Genomic DNA, 21472 nt, shown 5'->3' with positions numbered 1-21472 from the left:
AAGAACTAAGATAATTGATAATGTATTCTATCTCTTTGTCTGCTAAGCATGTCCAAATTCAAGTTTTATTATGTTTCTGTTGGCATACTCGATTGATGATATCATGCTTTATTCCATGCACTATTTATGCTTCATATACTTTATTGGACTATTATTAAGTGTCAAAGTCGGCCTCTCATTACTACTTCTTCGAGGCTAGACTTGATGCTTACTGACTACCGTAATTTTATACTCATACTACACTTTTATATATTTTGTATAGGTTCTGAGGAAGGTACTAGAGGTACCCATCGAGCTGAGTAGGAGTATTTATTAGAGATTTCGTGGTGAGCTTCTTCCTTGATCCGATCCTCAGCACATGGAGTTCCCTTTCCCCGCTTTTCTAGTTTTGTCTTTTCTTTTTTCGGACGAATGTTGTTGTTCCATTGAGACTATATATGCTTGTTAGATTCTTGTGATATTGTGACAGCGGGTCTTGGGAGAGCTATGAGACAGTTCTGATTGTGTTTAGATCATGTATGTGATTTATGTACTTTGATGATATTTTGAGACATATTTCGCTTGTTATTTATATCACATCTCAGTTAATGCCTTAATAAATGAATTCTATTATAGTTGTTGAGTGTTGGCGTGCCTAGAAAGCAGGTTAGGTTCCATCATGACCATTGGTGGGATTTTGGATCGTGACATTAATCCTCCTTATCTTTATTGATACCTATATATCGTGTTGTGATATAACTATTGTGTTTATTGTATCACGCATAATGTTGTGAGTTTGTATTTCCTAACACTTATTCTAGGAGTATTCAAAGTGGTAAGTTGAGTATTTTACTGGATTATAGTTATGTATAGCTCACTCATTACATGCATGTCCACGTAGATATTGTTGCTGACTACGAAGCTAATGGATGATGAATTCATTCGAGTGGATTCTGTTGTTGAGGTGAACTTCCACAATGCTCGTGGAGACCATTATTCCATCTTTATCTATTTTGTGCTATTTATTTCTTTTTAGGGATTTGCATGCCCGATAGTTAAACTCATTCTATTAGATGCCCCATGATCTTAGTACGAAATTTGGGCTAGAGATTTATTAATTTATTGATTATTAGTATTTATAATTTATTTATGAATTTATTTGGATAATTACATTCCTATTTAATTACTATTAATGTATTTGGACTTGCACCTATATTTCTCTCAATGGTTTAATTAAGGTTTAGTGTACGAAAATTGGTTTACCTTATAAGTAGTGGTAGTTAGGTGTTAATCGCGTCTAGGGGCAGTTTGGAATGTAACAAAGTTGGTATTAGAGTATAGGTTTTAAATCACGAATTATTGAGCAGTGTTTAGTAGAGTCTTCTTCATGGGCATGTAGGAGCTCATACTGCTCTTGAGACTACTAAGAATTTAAGATATTTTTTCTTCTTTCATTCTTTGATATGCATTGAGATGAATCGAGTTTGACTTTAAAAAATTTCTTTCGCAGATGAATAGGACACACACATCCTCCTCTATTGGACAATCAAATGCACGTGCTAGACATCGTGCTGGACGCGGTACTACTCGAGGTGGTTGTCAAGCTAGGGCTCATCAGACGGGAGCCCTGACTAGGGCACATGCCGCTCTTCAACCTGAAGTTGTGAATGGAGCCTAGCTCCAAGCTCTTGTGCCAGAGCGATTTAGGATGTTCCACCACTACTACCAGCTGTGGTACCTACTATTTTCTTACCTACAGACGTAAAGGCTAGATTGTTGAATGTGTTGGAGAAATTTGTACCTATTCAGGATGGCTTACAGTTCATCGGGCTACTTCACAAATACAAACACCATATGAGATGGTCCCTAAGAAGGTTATTTAGCCAGTAACAATGATAGGGCAATCCAAAGAGCTTAGAGCTTTCACGAGTCTTAAGCCACCAGAGTTCGATGTTATACCAACATTTATAGAGCCTCAGAAATTCATTGAGCATGGTGAGAAGATACTGATTACTTTGGTGTTGAAAGAGACTTGGTATGAAGTTTGCTACTTTCCAATTTTTAGGATATGTAGAGTCGTGGTGAATTTCGATTCAGAGAGATAGACGAGCAAGGTTACCTCTTATCACTTGGTTAGAGTTTTAACTCATGTTTATGGACATGTTCATTCCATTGAGTATACACGATGGTATGAAATGTTAGATCGAGCACTACGCTAGGATACCATGACTGTTATAGAGTATGAGGCTAATAGCCTGTTTGAGCGTTCTTCTTTTTGGCAAAAAGTATTTTTGGGCCAAAAATACTTTTTTCCAAAGTTAAAGTATTTGGCGAAGCTTTTAGAAGAAAATAATAATACTTTTTTAGTAAGAACAGAAGCAGTTTTTGCGAAGCCGAAAAGTAAAAAGTACTTTTGAGGTAAATTTACTTAAAAACACTTTTAAAAAGCTTGGCCAAATTCTAAAATTTACTTAAAAGCACTTTTAAAAAGTTTGATCAAACTGTAATTGCTACTTAAAGTGCATACTCCTATGTTGTTGATACTTCTGATTGCGTTTTCGGGCAACGGGGAAAATTTTATCATAGCCTTGACTTCTCCAATGGAATGAACTGTGAGAGAAGGGCAACAATAATCGATCAACCTCTGGAAAAGACCAATGACACAAAGTTGGGGATGATACCTTTCTGTTGCCGAAATGGGACGATCTTGCCACCTGCCATGGACCCAAGCAAGTCTGCTTCAGCATTCCAGATAAACGTCTTTAAAATGCCTCCGGATCTCAATCGCTCCTTGTTCACTCCTCCTCAGAATTGGAAGATTGAAGGCAGACTGAATCCAGATTATAAATGTGGACCTCCATTCCGTGTAAGCCCCAGCCAGTTTCCTGATCCTAGCGATACAGCAGCATTTGCAAGCTGGCAAGTTGTATGCAACATCACCCAACCAAAAGGAGAAAGCCCTAGATGCTGTGTATCTTTCTCTGTTTTCTTCAATGAATCCATCATTCCTTGTCTAACATGCTCCTGTGGTTTTCCTTCTAATACCGCTCGGACATGTAGCACAAAATCATCTTCCAGTTTGAAAATAGAACCAAGATGTCCTTTGCCTGGGCTAATATTAATCATCTTCCAGTTTAGAACCCATTGCCATGCGGAGATAACTGCGGTGTCAGCATCAACTGGCATTTATTCACCCTCTTTAACTGGGATGATACAACTGGATAAAGCAGCCCCTGGTTTTGATGCGGTGTATGTAGTTCCTTCAATGGAACTATATTAGATGGAGTTAACAATACCTTGTTCATGAAGGGCTTGAGCTATATATATAGTAGCAGAAACAGATGGAGCTAATCCAGAGAAAGATCCCCGAGTACCCTGGGAAACAACAACCAGTAATCTCATTCACAAAGAAGATTATCCCTGGCATCAGCATTCCTGGCTGTGATGGGTATACTCTAATGAAGAAGAGAAGAGTGCTCATTGCCAAAGATACTCCCAACAAGCAGCTCATATCTTCGTTTACTGTCACTACTTCCATACTAGCACTTGTGGTTTTTATGTTGATGCGACAATAGCACTGAAATGCGACATTTTCTCTTTATTCCATACCTGCCAATTGATTCATTCTTTAGATAATGCCAGTCTTTTAATCAATTTATCAGATTATGTCAATGTGTTCTCGGGACAAGATCTCTTCGGCAAGTTTTGATTTGCATATTCTGGAATTCTTTTTACAGACAACATATACGTTAGTACCTGTATGACTAGTGGGCAAGAATGAATACCTCAGTTTGAATAAAAAATACTAATAATTATCCAAATACAAATTGCTGTTCACCAAAAGTACATTTTTAAAAAGTACTTTTCAAAATAAGCAATTTTAGAAGCATGGCTAAAGATGCTACAAGTTTACTGATTTATCGAGGTATGCACGCACTGGTTGTAGATGAGAGAAAGAAGGTGAGAAGATTCATGGATGGACTTGTGCATCGTTACCATGGTCCTGTAACACGAGTCGTGCAAGATGATACCTATTCAGAGGTAGTTGACATTGCTCTCTGTTATGAATCTTATCAGGAGAGGGACATAGTTGAAAGAGAAAGAAAGAGGCCCATTTCCATCTGGGAGACAAGAGTGGTTATAATAATAGGCAGTCCAAGCCTACTCTTTCACAAAAATGCCTGGACCTCCGTTTTCATTTCTTATGTGTCATGTCTATGTAACAGGAGTTAAATTTATCCGACAAGGATCATGTCATCGAATACTGATTATGACCTTAGGGGTCGTCTGATTGGTGGGATAAGGGGTAACTATCCCAAAATAAAATATAAAAATTATTTTATCCCACGTTTGATTACGGTTTAGCCCGAAAATTATTTTGTACAGGTATGGCCGGCACCCGGTGCCTTAATGGACCCAGCGTACCACCTCTGAAATATAACATGGACATGCAAGCGTCTGGGCCAACAAGGCCTCAAAATGATACCCATAAGACAACATGTACATAACAAAGTGTAAGAGAAGAACCACCTAAACATATACGTATATGTAAGGTCGACAAGGCCACAATATATATCAACTGACCAACAGGATGGCCGGCAAGGCCATGCAAAATAGCTGTACATACGACCCAAGCCTACAAGCCTCTAGGAGTAGCATAACTTAGAGAAGATCGGGACAGGACCCCGTCATACCCAAAACAAAATGCATATATACATAAGCAGCACAGCCTACCTCTCTATAGCAACTCCAGGAGAAGTGGCGTGCGTCGATCAACCATAGAACTGGACAACCTACTGGGGAGGTTCGTCGGCCTATCTACCCAACCTGCGGGCATAAGACACGGCATAAGACACAGTGCCCCAGCAAAGGGATGTCGGTACGAAAGAATGTACTAACATGTAAGGCAGATAAAATATATATAGAAATGTAACTCAAGGGAAAGACAGTAAGGGTCAACCTGGGACAACCCAACCAACGCATCTTGTCTAGTGCCTCAACCTATAATGACGACAACGCTTCCGTTAAGCTAAGAAAATACTGGTATATCATGTATTTTGAGCGACAAGCTTATTTTATAATGAATCAGACTCCCCTATTTCTTCCAACTTCCACAAGTACAAGAACAACAACAATCATCTTAAATTCACCAATTTCAATCATCAAACAATTTAGAATAGCTATCAAACAGCCCACACGATAATAACAACATCAAAATACGATTTCCCATTATTAATTTTGTATTTCTCATCCCATAATTTAACTACGACCTGGACGAACTTAAATATATCTGGGAGAGGAGAATTCTTATCTTATATGCCAAGAACTACTCTCCTTCTACCTTACTTCACTTGGAAGAAATCTCTGATTTGCTATCCCCTAAAGGAAACCGACGTGGGTATAATCGTTATGCTTCTTCGTGTTCGCCTTAGTCGTAGGACTTAGTATCTTTTTGTTGAGAAGAAATGTAATTTATCTTCTAAAAAATACAGAAAACGTTGCTGCACACCACGGAAATTATGTTGCTGCCCATATTTTCCTAAAGAAAATTATCTCCACTTTAAGATGTTAAGAAAATGTATATAGTGTGTCTCTATGTATATATAATACTAATGTGCAGCACCTTCTATATATATAGAGGAAGCCAACAAAGTAGTAAAATATTTTAAAAGGGGCTTGTAACCACTTACACATGTCATTAATTGAATACCCATTTGATTTGTCATCAAAACCCCATTTACACGTGTATATATTTAGTACACCTTTATCTTATCATCATTTAAACTTGTGTATGTATAGATATGCCGTTGACTGCCACTTGTCAATAATCTACTTGGTTTTGTCTATATAATATTTATCCAATAATCTTAATTAATTTCTTGATCTTAATTTACTTAAATATGAATCACTTTTAACACACTTCACATACCCCACATCATAATCATGTGATATAAAACTAGTACTAGTACATAGCCACTTTTGCCACATACAAAAATATTATTCCCAATCATCGCCGTCACACTTTTAAGTTTGAAATCATTTCGGGACTTCATCTTTTTATACAACAGGCTCTTTATTTGCATACTTGAATATGACCAAAATTCTCCGTGGCTCGAGCCTACTTACATATGTCGAGTGGTTCAAACCATAGCCAGAAAAGCCCGGGGCACTACATTGATGAAACTTGTACTCTTCAAATCGTTTCACCTCGAACCTTCACGACACTCACTTATCACTTGTTAAAAATAGCGTAAACACTTTTAACCTCAAGGATAATCTTATCCTTCGAGCTTATGTCGACTAACTTACGACGCAACTTAACGTACGAAAAATACGGGATGTAACATCCCCTTTAAGAACATTGGTCCTCAAATGTTGGGTTAACATATATGAAGATTCTAACTCTCGGAATTTTTTAGAAATTTCGCTAGAGTTTACTCTATAAATAGGACTATCCGAAACCTGTCATGCAGCCGGAAAATAGAACCACTGCCTCACAGGGCCATATAATATAACATATATCATCACATCGGCCTCACACGACCGTCTACCATTAAAAGAGTCATATAGTAAGCCATAACTCACCTCAAGTGTTTGATCCTGTGACCTGGGTTGTAACCTGGGTTGCGTCTATCACCTCCTCGTCACGATCATTACCTAAACAAGGTACAAAAGATAAGGTTATCGTTATAGAGTAGGAATAAGAGGAACGCATTTCACGATTATTGTTATAAACCTTCAGTTTGGAATATCTGAGGGTATGTAGACTTCATATCCTCTTGTCTTTTATATCCTGATAACTACACGACCCCAACAAGTTATCCCAGAATTATAATGACAAGATTATAATACGGGAATTAAATAATAACTTGTATTCAAAGATGTTTGGTTCATTGCACTAGAAATGAGATATACCTGATATAACACAAAACATGTTTGATTTACATTAGATAAATTTTATTTGAATTTTAACCTTAAATTTTTAAAGGACTTTGGAAGACTAGCATTGAAGAAAGGCATCTTTGTCCTTTTAGTATTTTATCTCAAAATTACTGTTCTCGAAATTGGTATCCCATCCAATGCCGGATAGGATAGGGTTTTGAATCGTGACACATAGAGTGAAGGATCTTTTATAAGATTAATAAAAACTATTAGCTAAAAGTGTAGTGGGAATCTACAGCCATTAAGTTGCAAGTCCAGACCTTTACATTTTCCTTTTCAATCTATATCTTTTTAAGAAAGTTTATACAGTAGACATCAAGCGGTGATACTGAAGAAAAAAATAATCCAAAATGGGGACCTGTGCAAGAATTGAAACTTGCAAGTCGCAGGTAACTGGTGTAAAGTAGCATTGCATATATATAAATCAAGAGTCGATAGAGCTAACTAAAAATAAGAAATGATATATACACAAAGAATGAAGGCCGTGAAATGGCAAAATTGTTGTGTACCTAAGAGAAAGAATAAAAAAAAAATATATACAATCCGAAGGTGTTGTCACAGTGTCCCTAATCCTCGTGATAAGGTGCTCTGTTCCAGGAAAGAATCTCTCTTCTAAGTTCTAATCATCCAAAAGAAGCTGGCGAATGCTATTCTCAAGTCTCAGCCTAGCCACCACCATTTTTTTCTTTTTCGGGTCTCTCCAGCAGGAAACTCTGTAATAAATTAGCACAAATAGAAACCGTTTAACCAATACTGCATTTTATATCCCTACTACTACTGAAAAAGATAAGCCCTCTTAGCCAGGTAAATCCACTATGTAACTATCTTGTTAAACTTGTCCTGTCAAAGCAAATCCTTAAATTAGAAGTATACTGGTTCAACCTAAATTTCTGGTCCGATAAAACCAGTTAAAAAAATCCTAAAAGATCACTGAATTCTCAGCTAATTGTCTTTATATAGGACTTCCCAGCAGGCACTCCGAGACACAGTATCGGGGAAAACTAGATGCAAGGCCACTGATTAAGAACAGAAGATATAGCCAATGAAATTTTTAGACAAAACAAGTTTGGTAATTCACAATCAGTTTGAGGGGGAAAGCTCAAAACATCGACGAACGTGGAAGAGTGGGTTTTCTTTTTTCAAAACCTTGGCAAATGTGGAAGGGTAGTTTTTGGGTTGAGGGTGGAGTTCAAGATAATGTGAGCTTTTCAGAAAATTGTAAACATACATCAGAGACTAATTAGAACACTTCTATTACTAGGTCAAAAGTATGATGAATACGAATAAGATGTAAAAACAATATCTGTTCAATAAAAGAGCATGGCGCTTAGATATTAAATGCATTCTCTAGCACAAAAAGGAAAAAATGACAATGCTCATTTACCTCCTTGCGGATAGATTGAATTGTAGTGCACTTCGGCCCAAAAGCTCAAAAAGATGACTGCATAAATTAAAGAGACATATCATTCGGTCTTTCTGAGAGAGAAAGAAAAGAAAGAGAACAAGACATATCCCTCTCCGGAGGAAGATAATGTGCCAAATTAGCAGCACTAATGTTATTGGTGCTGCCCTCACACGAAAAAAGAAATTAGAACCAGACAAATTGTTATAGGTTCTGAGAGAGAATGAACAGAAATTGAACAAGGTGCGTTTATCAGAGGAAGATAATGTGCCAAATTTTCCTCAGTCTTCAGTGTTATATCCATGTATACTAGAATCCAAGGTCTAGTGTTATCCAATTCCTCCCCGTATACAACACCAGTACCCATGTACATTTCTCCTTCCAGAATTAGTGCTGCTTCTAGATTCTCTCACTATTTGTTGTCTTGTACTTCATACAGTTGTATTCATATTCCACAAACTTTCTCTACTCACTGTACTAAAGGGGATAGCTCCAACAAGACTAAACTGTATGTGTAGCTGATACAGATCATTAGGACATCATCTATCACTTGATATTATTCATTTTTATCTATTATTCAGAATTAAAATAGAGATCTTCGAGATAAGGTTTTATATAATCTTATTTTTTTAGTTAGACTTCTAGTTGTTTTAAGAGGTCAAACTTCTTCAGACCTTACTATCCATGAATATGATCCTCATATTCTGATCTCCCTATCTACTCTGATTCAATTTTCACTTCTTAGACCTGGTCTTTCTCTCTTCTCCCTTTTCATCCTACATCAGCAGCTCTATGCAACAGTGATGAATGAATCGACCTAGAAACTCCTGTAATTGCCAATTTTAGGATCCTGCCTTTCTTATAGCTTTCTTTTCTTCTTAGGTATAATAAATCTACCATACATAGGGATGGCAATGGGGTGGTGCGAGTGCGGGGCGGTGCGGGTTTAAACATATGCGGGACGGGCGGGTCAACATAACAACAAATTCAGTATTTTGCGGGTGCGGTGCGGGTGCGGGTTAAGATTTATAATTTTCGAATAAGTACAACTTTTCAGCTATCGATCATTGATATTCAACGAAGAGATATTTGTTTTCCAGTTTTGGACTTATAATTCCGTTCTCCTACGAATTGGATCATTGTAGTCTCAAATTGATTTAGTTTTTTAAATTGATTCATAGTATACGTCTATTCAGTTTATTGTAAATATGAATGCTTCTGCTAATTGCATCACTGGGAAGAAGAGCTGCTTGTTTTATATTTTATTTACTGCTCCAAAGTCTCACTTTTAACTATATAGTTAATTTGTTTTAAGCTAAGTTCAGGTATATGATCTCATTACATTGTACAATCTGAATTGTATATTAGAATGACATACTAATAGCATTCGGTAGGATTTATAGTTATTCCCTAGTTATGCGTATTCAAAATATGACTTCCTTGGTTTGCCACTGGATTCTGATAGAAACTTTTACATTAGCAATGACATATATAAACATAATTGAAAAGACAAAAATAAAAATAAGACAAATTGGAAGAAAAAAAAAAAGAAGAGGAAAATTTTGCGGGGCGGGTAACGCGTGGGTGGATGCGGGTGAAAATGCAATGCGGGACGGGGCGGGTTGAAATTTTGCGGGTTAAGGTAGAACCCGCCCCGCACCCGCACCCGCACCCGCACCGCACCGTTTGCTATCTCTCATACAACAAGATTACACACAAGCGCACAAAAGAAAAGGAAAGAAGAAAGCTAACTTTGATCCCTCTCACCCAAAGAAAAAGAAGGAAAAATAAATAAAGCAAGCTTACTCGGATTCAAATCTGAAATGTACAACAGGAAAAAACACTCATTGATAAAAAAAACTTACTTCTCTTTGACTTTTGAATTTGTGGAAGAATCTCAATGTAGCAGGTATCCTTAAATGAAGTAATGACAAATATCTTAACACCATACTGTAATAACATTGGAACAAACGTCAGTCACCAATTGAAAATTTAAAATACACACTTGAATTGAGAGAATAGTAGATCACAATCATATGACAATAAACAACAAAAGAGGGAAAAATTAGGATTTTCTGTGTTAGGAAAAGAATGGAAAATGGCTGGCAGGAACCAATCAAAGGTCTCTTTCTTTAGGGAAGCCAACTCAGGAACTCCTAACCATTGTCTGAGCACTAAGATTCCTTGAAAGAAAATTCATAATCAATCTAAATGAATCAAATGGAAGAGCGGCGACGACCCTGCCTAATCAGCTACTTCTAGCAAAAATTGGGGTTTGGGAGAGCATAAAAGAACATAGCCATGACATGCATTGTTATCCAGAATAAAGTGAATAATGAGACCCTATAATAGCAACATTTTTATTCTTAACTTCTGTATGGTGCTCTTAGAGGTATACTGCTTATTTTCCATACAGTATTTATTATAATAGCAAGGATAACAGCTGCTTTCAAGATGCAAATGAATTTAACGGAGAATTTAACGGAATTTCTTCTGAATTTAAAATTCTGGAATAACGGTTACTATATCTTTCACAAAAACAGGTAAGAAACACCAAAATTTGGTAATAAGGAATAAGATGTATTACATTTTAGAATCATTAAGGAACATCATCTTGATTCTAAAGTAACTAGTCTTTAATCTTTTTGAGAGGTTACCCTGTCATCAAAATCCATAGATAACAAGAGTCCCCATGCTTTAGAGGGTTTGTTCATCTTGCCACTATATGTGCTCTTATCAGTTTTGACATCTGATGCATGGGCCATAGTGTGAATAACTTAATCTCATCCAGCAATCATCAAGAGCCTTAATTTCATCCTCTTTGCACTTGTTTGTGAAATACAGAAAATACCAGTGAATTACCAAATCAACCCCATTTCTTCTGGTTGATAAAAGTCAAAAAGTAAACTCTCACAATACATAAAACAAGCTTATGTTTGTTTTCTGTAAATAGTAGTAGGTTCTATGCTCCGGACAGGCGGATAAAAATAAAGCCACATAGCAAAAGGGATGATAAGCAAATACATTTTCAAATTCCTCAACAAGCACCAAGAAATTCCTAATAACAGATCTTATCAGGATACATTTCTCGTTTCTTATGAATTTATAGATAAACTTCTGTGAAAACCTATGATTTGTCGAATTCAAATCATCAAACTATTTGTTTACTTGGCTCGAATAATAAGGTCATAAAAACAGAATTCACAAATTCTTAGTCAAGAGACTACTTCATAAAACATAAGAGGTCAGAGCTAACATTCACATCAAGAAGACCTAAATCCATCAACAAGGTTTTGGTCAATGACTAGGAGCCCAAAGTAACTCAAGTTACTGGCAATTCTCTCTCTCTCTCTCTCTCTCTCTCTCTCTCTCTGTGTCGGAAAAAATCAAGAAGCTCTCTCTCTCTGTATGTGTCAGAAAAAAATCTAGAAGCCACTAGCAATTTTGTGTAAAATCCAAGGGTTTTACTTTAGAAATCCCAAGAGCCTAAGAGCATATTTATGTCAGCACGTAAGCTCTTCATATTATAATATTTCAAAAGAGGATTTATATCGGAATTCCATAATGTCTCATTCAGACGCATCTAAGCCATCAAAGCAACTGGCATCAAGAACGAAGACTGGTGGAGTAGACTCATTGAATACAAAGTCACTACATTTGATCTAACATATAGGCTGTCTAAAATATATAGGCTGCCTAAATAAATTTCTAAAAAGATATAAACTTTTACTGCCATACTACTCCTGTTCAATTGTCTTAATAGGACTCAACATAACAATAGCATTGAGGAACACACTAAGAATGAGGTCTATACAACTATTTGATTCAAGAGCTTTGTCCTTCTTCACGTCCAAAAGAGTTTTCTCCACTTAAAAGATCCATCCGTTAAGAAAGAACTGAAGCCGGTTTAATCCAAACACGGGTGACTAAGCAAGAACCAGACCCCTGTTGAAACATCTAAAATGGCGCTGAAGGCTAGCTGGTAAATAATTCACTTAATGCCCCGCCAAATTACCAATTAAGTTCAACAGACCTCAAAACTACCATAATAGCCAAATTCTGGTGCTCCAATCAATCAACTTGCAAGTAACTATCAGTTTTGTCAATATATGCTAGGATAATTTCTAAGCAAATCCATTCAACAAATCACTATGGGAAACTCAAAACACCAGAACACAGGGAGAGGGAAAGAGGACAATACTGAATCAGCAGCAGCCTGCAAAGTTATATGATCACCCCATTCGCCAGCCCTGTTAGAAGGAGCACTTAAATAAGAGCGTAATCAATCATTAAAAAGTGGGAAAAAAAGTGTAAGGAGCTTCAGTAATTACTTGCTCATTTTCTTCAAGTATTCATCATAGACCATCGGAACATAACCCTCATACAACTCCCTGCGGAACTTGAGCTAATAATAACAACAATTAGAAGTAATCAATAGTATGAAGAAGTAAATAGAAGGACATGATCACAATGCATAGTCATGATTTAATGTAACTTTGTCTTAGAAAAGGTATGCATATGTAAATTTTGGGTTGCCTGGCCGCCTCTTTGTGCCTATACTTTCCTAGTTTTTTTTTTTTTTTTTTTTTTTATGCAGGGAGCAGTCCTTTTGCTGACAGGCAACTTTTTTCTTTTTTATTTATGTTTATGGTTTACATGCAACCATAGTATTTAAACGAGGTTGAAACTAACAAAAAAATTTGAGAAGAACCTGTTTAACAACTTGTTCCCTCACAAATTTGTGATGCTCGATACTGCGATATATTTGGTCTGACAATGAGCGGAACTGCAAAAATGTCATAAAGCATTAAGAAGTTAACAAGTGTTACCTCATATATCATATCATGCGTAATAGAGCACAAGATAGGATTTCAAAAAACACAGTTGTGAAAGACCCGTCTCTGATACAACTGAAATAGAGCGAGAAAAGCTTTACCTCTTCAATCCCCTACAATATCCTCTCAGCGGTGGGGATCTAAAAAGTAGATCTCTCAAGTTTACTTCCAAACCAAAGGTGAAACAATCCTTAACCCCCAACCCCACCCCAAAAAAAAAAAAAAAAAAAAACACAATCCAGCTAGTAATTCACTAAAGAGTCGCTTGGTTAAAAGACTAGTTATACAGAGATTACTAATGCAAAGATTAGTAATACAAGGATCAGTAAAGCAGAGATAAGTAATGCAGGAATTAATAATGCAAGGATAGTATTGTAGGGATTACAATGCAGGGATTAATTCTTGTTGGATGTTTGGTTTATTGTATTAAAAAACAATATATGTCTGAATAGATGAGGGCATCTTTGAGGTATCCGTAGTTTTAATTCATGTATTGCCAATTCCCGTATGCTTATTCCACATTCTACCATGCATAAAATAATACATAGATTCCCGTATGGCTTATTTTTTAGGTCAGCCGGTGCATAAGGCATCCCGCACTCCAAGGGGTGTGATGTAGACAGCCTACCCTAATGCAAGCATTAATGGCTGCTTCCACGGCTCGAACCCGTGACCTATAGATTCCCGCATGACATATGCGGGTATTATTCATAAGAAAGACAAAATTACTGAGGAGGTTAATTCTCCTTATTCAAGCAACTAACGATGTAAAAGTTATGTTGAATTAAGTGAGGGGATTGATTCTCCTTCTTTGTATAACCAAACGCTAACATAGATCGGAATGTGTCACTCACAGCACCAAAAGAGATGGGAAGAGGGACAGAGAAAGAAAAGAAGGGGATAGATCAAGAGCAAAAAGGCAACTCCAGAAGTATCATGCATCAAAGCAAAGGTCACTTTTTCAAGTTTCCCCGGATTAAATTGGATGTGCAACCCAGCAGGATAATACAGAATGGACGTTAATATTTTCAGAAGGCAACATAGAGCAGTGGGGATATCACCCATATGAAGTATGGTGCGATAAACATGGATAAAATCTACTGACATGATAAATGTAAAAATTCTAGGAACTAGGGGAAAAATAGAAAGAAAGCGAAAAAATGCATTTTACAGAGATTTGAAATAAAAAAATATCTTATTCTCTATAGAATTAACCTATTGCAAGTGATTTTAGTCCCAAAAAAAAGGAATTAATATATTGTAATATTCTAGTGATCAGGAAGGAGGTATTAGAAAAGATGAAAATAAACGAACCTGACAGTTGCCATCTCCAGATACTTTTAACTCAAATAGATCATATACTTCCAACCTATAGAAAAAATGTTCTTATAAAAAATCCATCTATCATTACACAAAGCAATTAGAAGAAAGCTTTTCTCTATTTAAAGTATCAATTTTAAAAAAAATATATATAAAATAAGTATTACATAACTTGTATAGGGATTAATATACTGTTTTATTACCAGAAACAAAGAATGTGGAATAGAAATAGTATTAGCAATATCTGAATTAATGCACCATGATAAGAAAAAACACCTAACGACTATGAATAAGTTCCCTAAAGTATGGTACCTGATTCTATTATATGGGATTTTAACAAGCAAATGTGCTAAATTGGGAAAAAGAGATCGTCTGTGGAAATACTTTGAAATGAAGTTTGGGAGGAAATGCTAAGCAAGGAAAATGAAGGGGGAAATAAATTTGTTTTTGCATATAAGTGGCATATGTATGCAAGATATTCTTTTTTACATATAAGTGGCATATGCATGCACAATTGACATACAAAACACTGTCTCAAGGAGAGGTTAAATGCATTTGAAACTCTCAGAAACTTCATCTCATAGAGTATTCATTGGCACTCGCTAGCTAGCTTGGAGAAGACAAAGATAGAGAGTACCTGACTGGAAAAGTCACATAACTTGTCTGACAAGTCCACAACTTCTTTTGCTAGCAAAAAACTATTAGTGGAAAGAAGTTAAAGTTACCTGTCCATCAGCCTTTGATGATCTGACGTGGCTTCATCTACTGAGGGTATATCTCCATTGATTTTGGGAACATGCTGAAAAAACCAGGGATCAGAGTTGAAAGTAATTCCAGTTGTTCGGAAATTAATGGCATAGAAACTAAAACAGGAAAGGGGAAAAATGGAAGTTTGAGAATTAACCACTTCGCCATCTCACAAGGGAAAAAATAACAGGGCCGGGGCCGGGGGGTGGGGGGGGGGTGTTTGAAAGGAACTACATAAGCAGCATCAAAGAATAAAGATGGATGCCAGAATATCACAAACTATTGAAATGGCCCAAACATCAACCCCTCAGCAGCTGCATGAACCATAGATTTGTATGCTGGAAATTTATGGGATAAAAATAAAGAAAAATGAAAAAAACCACTATAGCTCATAATGAAGTGACCAACTATAGATAAAGCTTTTTAGCATTTCTTTCAAGGACAAGCACACAGGTCCCAAAAAGGATACTGCGCATGAGGAGTTACAGCTATAAGATTTCTAGCTTTCCATATAAGAACATCATTAACACAACCTTGGGGATGAATTAAGATTGGCCTAATCACGTGTAACCTATTAGTACTTCTGATCTAGTCTACCATTTCCCTCACTTTGCACAAAGTAAAACATTTTAAATATAAGAAATTGGGAAAAGGGAATATGGAGAAAATCCTTCCTCTACTACATCAAGTAATTAAAACAGCAACAAACAAGTGCCTGATTTCTAGATCTTAAGAGGAAAGAACAGAACAGAGAAGCGAAAGAGTCGATTATATGCCACAGAAATAAAAAAGCAATGGTATGTCCTTCCTCCAAAATAAAATGCTGAAAGGCAACAGCTGAAGACATATTTTTCCTCTTCAGACAACAAAGAATGCTTTCAACTGATTAGCACTTTCTTCGGTCAAGGGGAAGATGATGGCAGTCTCCCTTTCACTCTCCTGTATTCTTCTTAAAGCTGAAACTGAAGTTAACAAGGAACTGGAAGTTCATTACTGCTGATCTGGCTTTTATTTTCTAGCTGTGGATGCGAATTCATGAGCATAAAGCTAACCTTAAGGTGAGTTGATGTTTAACAGTCTTGCTCCCCTATGCCTGTTTACTAATAAATTGTTTCTGTGTCAACGTACACTACTAAAAAGCTGGAACCCTACTTTACTTTTCCAGAAACTATAAGAAGATAGTGTCCAACTATGACTAGCCGCGATTGCAATTCCAAAAGCACATCCCATTTACAGCTAATGCAAAAACCAAGCAGAAACCCCTATATCCAAATACAGTAACATGCTCTCTTTCACTTATGCCAAATTATCATTGGCATCGGAAAATAATTCAAGCAATTAAGTACTGTCTCTAAAATCAGTAAGAGTAAATTTTTTTAGCTACAAGTAAAACTCACAGGGATGGCAGCCAACTGATTCAGCCGTTTCCCTACTTCACCATCAAGAAGAGATTCATCCTCTATCTCCGGTGAAACTTCTTGATGCTCCCAATTGGATGATGCAGCTGTGCGAGGGCAAAATGTTATCATTCCGTTACCATCTCTGTCTTCCTCATTGCCATCAAGTGCTGCACATTCCAAAGTATTATCAACATAAGTATGCAAAGCAGAGCTGTCTAATCCATGTACATAAAACTAACGCCTCTTCTATACCAAAATTGTAATTTCTCCTCGTCGATGCAACCCAATCCTGAGCAAGAACTGATGCTTTTCGATGTTCTTCTTCAGTGTGTGAAGATTCTACAGAATCCACGACTGAAAGTCGTGATAGTTCCTCCTGAAGGGCACGGGCAATTACCTCATCATTCTCCACGTTAACATGCGTAGGCTCACAATAACCTTCTCTCACATATCCATCTTGAGAAAAATCCCTGTCATACTGAGTAACAGTTCCGAGAGAACCACCATTGTTTATAGAACAAACATCTATAAGGTGGAGATTCCACCTCACTACGTCAGGATCTAGCTCATAAACAGTCATTTATGTGTACAAATTCCTGCAGTCCCCAAAGAATTAGCAAGAAATGGAGTCAACACATCTCTTTCCAAAAGTTTTTACGCTAATAGGTTTTACGCATCACGTCAATAATATCAGTCACGTTCAATAGTCATCCATATCCTCTGGAAGAGATTTTAAACAAAAAATGGAAAAATGAGTTCACACAAACACATTCATACATTCAGAGACACATGACACAGACATTTATTGGAGCTGTCAGAACGTTGCGACTAAAGTTGTGCCCATAGCGGTGACATCTAGTCTTTCTGCATCTTAAAAGAAGGGCAGGACATAATACATCAAAGGTAAAATCCTAAAGCTTTATGGTTCCTTTACCTCCATAAACTTTGTACTCTCTGTTTATTGTAGAAGAAGGGCTTTTTCCCATTGTCACTTACACTTCCCAAAATAGGACTTGATTCAATGAATCAACAAATTTCAGTAACGGTTCAAGCTCTGCCTATAATCCCGCAACATATGCTACAGAGTGATTGTATTCTGGTAAATTTCCTTTCCGAAAGGGTCATATCTACCTGCTTTTTTCAGACCTATGGAGGGAAGTTCTAAAGGAATCTACTAGCTTTGTTGAAATAAATACTTACTTATATGGTTGACTTGTGGGACTTAAATAAATGACATCCAAAGGAAAGTCAGTCACTAAATAGAACTCCTTTAATGCTGTAGGATAGACAAGCTAAAAGGTCAAGAAGATTATGTAAAATACAAAATCCTTCTACTTTCAAACCACCCACAAATCGAATTATATAAAATAGATAAGCAAAGTAAAATTTCTAATTCCACAAATGGATTATTGCATGGAAAGACATAATAGGTGGGGCCAATGGTGCCAGACAACCTACAGTAAACAATATTATTTCCTCCCACCCAGGAAACACATCAGCTCTGATAATGCACCAAGTTTTTCACACTTCATCTAGCAGCATAGCTAACATAGCTAGTTGGCTGCAAATACATTTAAAACAACAAAGTATACCTATAGAAATTCTCATTCAAAGATTCATTTATCTTGCAAGAGTTAAGCTCCCCTGATCCCCTTCATTCTAGGAAGTGGTGGCAAAATAAATAAAAACACTAAAAAATTTATTTATTTCTTAATTCCAACTCGTAATAGTTAATATATGTGCAACATCAAAAGGGGGTGTCCAAATTTTGTTGCGCCTACTATCAAATTTCTACTACACAAAAATGATAAGCCTCACATATCTGTACAACTTATACCAAGTTACTAACCATTAACAGTTGCCTAAGTCACAACAATGACATTTCTCAAGAAGTAAATGAGTGATTTATTGACCCAACAATAAAAATCCAAGAACATAAACAAACTTCAACGCAAAGTCACAATGATGACAGACTTATTGAACTACTTAGAAGCTCTTTCTCACAAGTAATATGGCACATCAACGTTACAGATTCACCCAAAAAACAAGTTAAAATACATGCATAACATTAGCATACGTTATCACTACTTCTCTTTCCTGGATAGTAATTCACTAACTTTCTATAATTAATTAAAGAAAACCAAACTAACACGCAAACAACAACAACAAACTCAGTAGTTTCCCGCAAGTGGGGTCAGGTAAAACCAAACTAACACGCGATCAGAAAAAAGACTTTTCTTTTCGGGAACAGCAACGTGTCATGACATAGCCAGACAAAATGCTAGAACAAAGATTTGATCTTCTTAAACATAAAATTAAATCACAAAACATAGAAAAACAAAATTTCTGCTCTACAAAAGCATTTAGTTGCTTTTTCCAATTCTAACACACAAATTTCCAATTAGCAACAAAAAAAAGTTCATCTAATAACAGGATCATAGAAGTGTAATCAATCCCTAAAATCTCTGAAAAATCTGAAACTGCCAAAAATTTTATTACACGTAAGTATGAAATTGAACTGATGCAATTGAATATACGAACCTTTGAACAGCCACAAAGCTTCAAACTTAGGGGAGAAATCTTTACGTCTAAAGAAGAAAAAGAAAAATCTTCAATATATTTTTAAAACAATCGAAGAGTTCGACGCGTAAAAGCGTGAAATCAGCAGAACGCCGCCGTATTTGGAAACGCCGTGGTGGAGTAGTTGAAGAAAGATTGCATCATAAACATTCTTTGAATGGGAAAGCGAAAGGAACGAACGTCCGAATTTCCGGCGTGAAATGGGACTCCTAAGCTGTGGGGGCCCACCTAATCTTCCTCAGTATTTGTGAAACCAACTTAAGATGCGCCGCCAAACCGACACGTGTCCTGGGCGGTGGCACCTGTAAATCTGCAACCGGCAGACGTCCGTGACTTGGTTATTGTGACGTCTACGGATAAAGATATGGGGATAGTGTTAGTGGAACGTGTGATCCTTAACACGAAAGATTCCATAATTTATTGGGACTTATTAATTGAGAATTTCTTTTAAGAATGTGAGAGAGGAGTGTACTTCACGGAAAAAAAGAGGAGTGAACCGATAAATCCTGAGGTGGTTAGATTCATGAACATGTATAATTTAAACGTAAAATTAATACATTAATGTGAAAAATATAGTATAATTTAAACTTGATAATGTGAAATGCATTTATATGTAAGATTTTGTATCATTGATGTGCGAGAAATTTAATTGTAAATTTGTAATTATGCGCTATGATGTGTTTAAATTTGAATAAGCAAGTTCAGCAATAAAATAAGGTAAAATTCCAAGGCCAATAACAAATACGAGCGGCATTGAACATGACAATCGTGTTCTTTCACAACATTGCATAACCAAATATCTTTTATCCTTCTAACAATTTATCAAGACAACCAAAATACTTTAACAACAAATTCATGGCAACAACTTGAAAGTTTTTATTTTGTGACTCACACAACTGACACTAGTTGTGTGAGGTTTTGTTTTGTCTCACAACAAAGTGGACCCAATTCTAACACATTTGAGTCCACAAAATTTTAGATCCACTTTATTGTGAGACAAAACAAAGCCTTAGGATGTGCGAGGTATATAATAAAGTTTTTCCAACAACTTATATTTGGATTTGGTGAATAGACCATTTCAACTTTACAAGCCTAGTTCAAGAAGTGTGCAGATAATTTGGGCTTAGCTGTTAAGACCCACGAAACATTGCTCAAGGCTCGAAAAGATAAAAATAGCACGAGCTAACCAGTTTTCGGACTGATAATTCAAAAATAGCCAGCGTTTGTAAATTCATTGAAAAATAGTCACTATTTTGCTGCAATACGGACCGTTAAAGCATAATATACTGGAGATTGGTGCACCTATGTATGAACTTCCAGCATATTATGCTGGAACTCCAACACACGGAAAGTTCCAGCATAATATACTGGAGATTGGAGCACCTGTGTATGAACTTCCAGCATATTATGCTGGACCGGTATATTATACTGGAACTCTAGTATATTATGCTGGAATATTTTTCGGATTTTGAACAGTGTTTTCGTTCAGATTTATCTTTACATGAAAAGTGACAAAAATTTTATTACTTTTAAAACTGTAGCTATTTTTTAATTATCACTTGTAAATCTAGCTATTTTTTAATTTCACCCATTTGCTATGCTGCTCTCATTTTTTTTTTAATATGTTATTGTCCATGTGGAGCCAAATATTACCAAAACACATAATTCTTCATATCAAAATACTACAGTATGAAATTATTTAAGTAATTATTAAAGAGCTAGCTATCAGATATTAATAATATTTCCATTTCGAGCCTTGAATATGTAACAGAAACGAAGTAATATTTTTCTATAAATATAAAATTAGGTCAATATTTACCCGCTTTAGCTAGCCTTTTCTATTTACAAAAAGTAGATAGAATTATTTTTTTATAAAATATATACAAATTCGATCAATTCGTACAATTTATATACAACTTGTATACAACTTTTTATTGTACAAAATTCAAGCTTTCTCTGTCAAACAATAATGGGGGATAAAAACAACACATTGAATGAAGATCTCGGTCTCTACTATTGTCGTGACAAATTGACGTTGGACTGTCACGACCCAAAATTCTATCGGAGTTGTGATGGCGCCTAACACCTTTTGCTAGTCAAGCCAACAATAATTATATGGAAATAAAACGGTAAGAAATAGTCTCAATTGGTGGAATAGTATAAATAAATAAAGTCAAAAGATGATACAACTGAAACTACCCAAAATCTGATGTCACCGAGTGCATGAGCTTTATAGAGTACTAAAAACAAAGTCTGAATAAAACATA

General features: G+C 36.2%; 1 protein-coding gene and 1 pseudogene across 8 annotated transcripts; one reads left to right on the top strand and one right to left on the bottom strand.

The window, feature by feature from the left end:
• The first annotated feature begins 1871 nt into the window (after window positions 1–1871).
• LOC107769138 (COBRA-like protein 7) lies at window positions 1872–3694 on the top strand (annotated as a pseudogene).
• Window positions 2422–19614, bottom strand: LOC107804972 (OVARIAN TUMOR DOMAIN-containing deubiquitinating enzyme 12). 8 transcript variants are annotated; one of them, XR_012698047.1, is made up of 15 exons: window positions 19167–19614; window positions 16878–17221; window positions 16623–16792; window positions 15204–15277; window positions 14473–14527; window positions 13035–13109; window positions 12655–12728; window positions 12525–12573; window positions 10189–10273; window positions 8306–8362; window positions 7431–7634; window positions 6565–6636; window positions 4940–4980; window positions 4714–4806; window positions 2422–3588 (listed from the first exon to the last, which is right to left on the bottom strand). XR_012698047.1 is itself a non-coding variant. In XM_075228067.1 (13 exons), the coding sequence occupies exons 2-11, from the start codon at window positions 17203–17205 to the stop codon at window positions 6566–6568; spliced, it is 1038 nt and encodes a 345-aa protein (XP_075084168.1). In that variant the 5' UTR covers window positions 17206–17221; window positions 19167–19614; the 3' UTR covers window positions 4441–4806; window positions 4940–4980; window position 6565. The 8 variants fall into 8 exon arrangements, 2 of the variants coding, with proteins under 2 accessions (XP_075084168.1, XP_075084169.1); XR_012698045.1 differs by lacking the exon at window positions 7431–7634 and having other exon boundaries at window positions 2422–2589; window positions 2661–3588; XR_012698048.1 differs by lacking the exon at window positions 4940–4980.
• Window positions 19615–21472: the final 1858 nt, after the last annotated feature.

The sequence above is a fragment of the Nicotiana tabacum genome, chromosome 13 (assembly GCF_000715075.1).
Source record: "Nicotiana tabacum cultivar K326 chromosome 13, ASM71507v2, whole genome shotgun sequence".
Taxonomy (NCBI): Eukaryota; Viridiplantae; Streptophyta; class Magnoliopsida; order Solanales; family Solanaceae; genus Nicotiana; species Nicotiana tabacum.
This window is presented reverse-complemented; position numbering and strand designations above follow the sequence as displayed.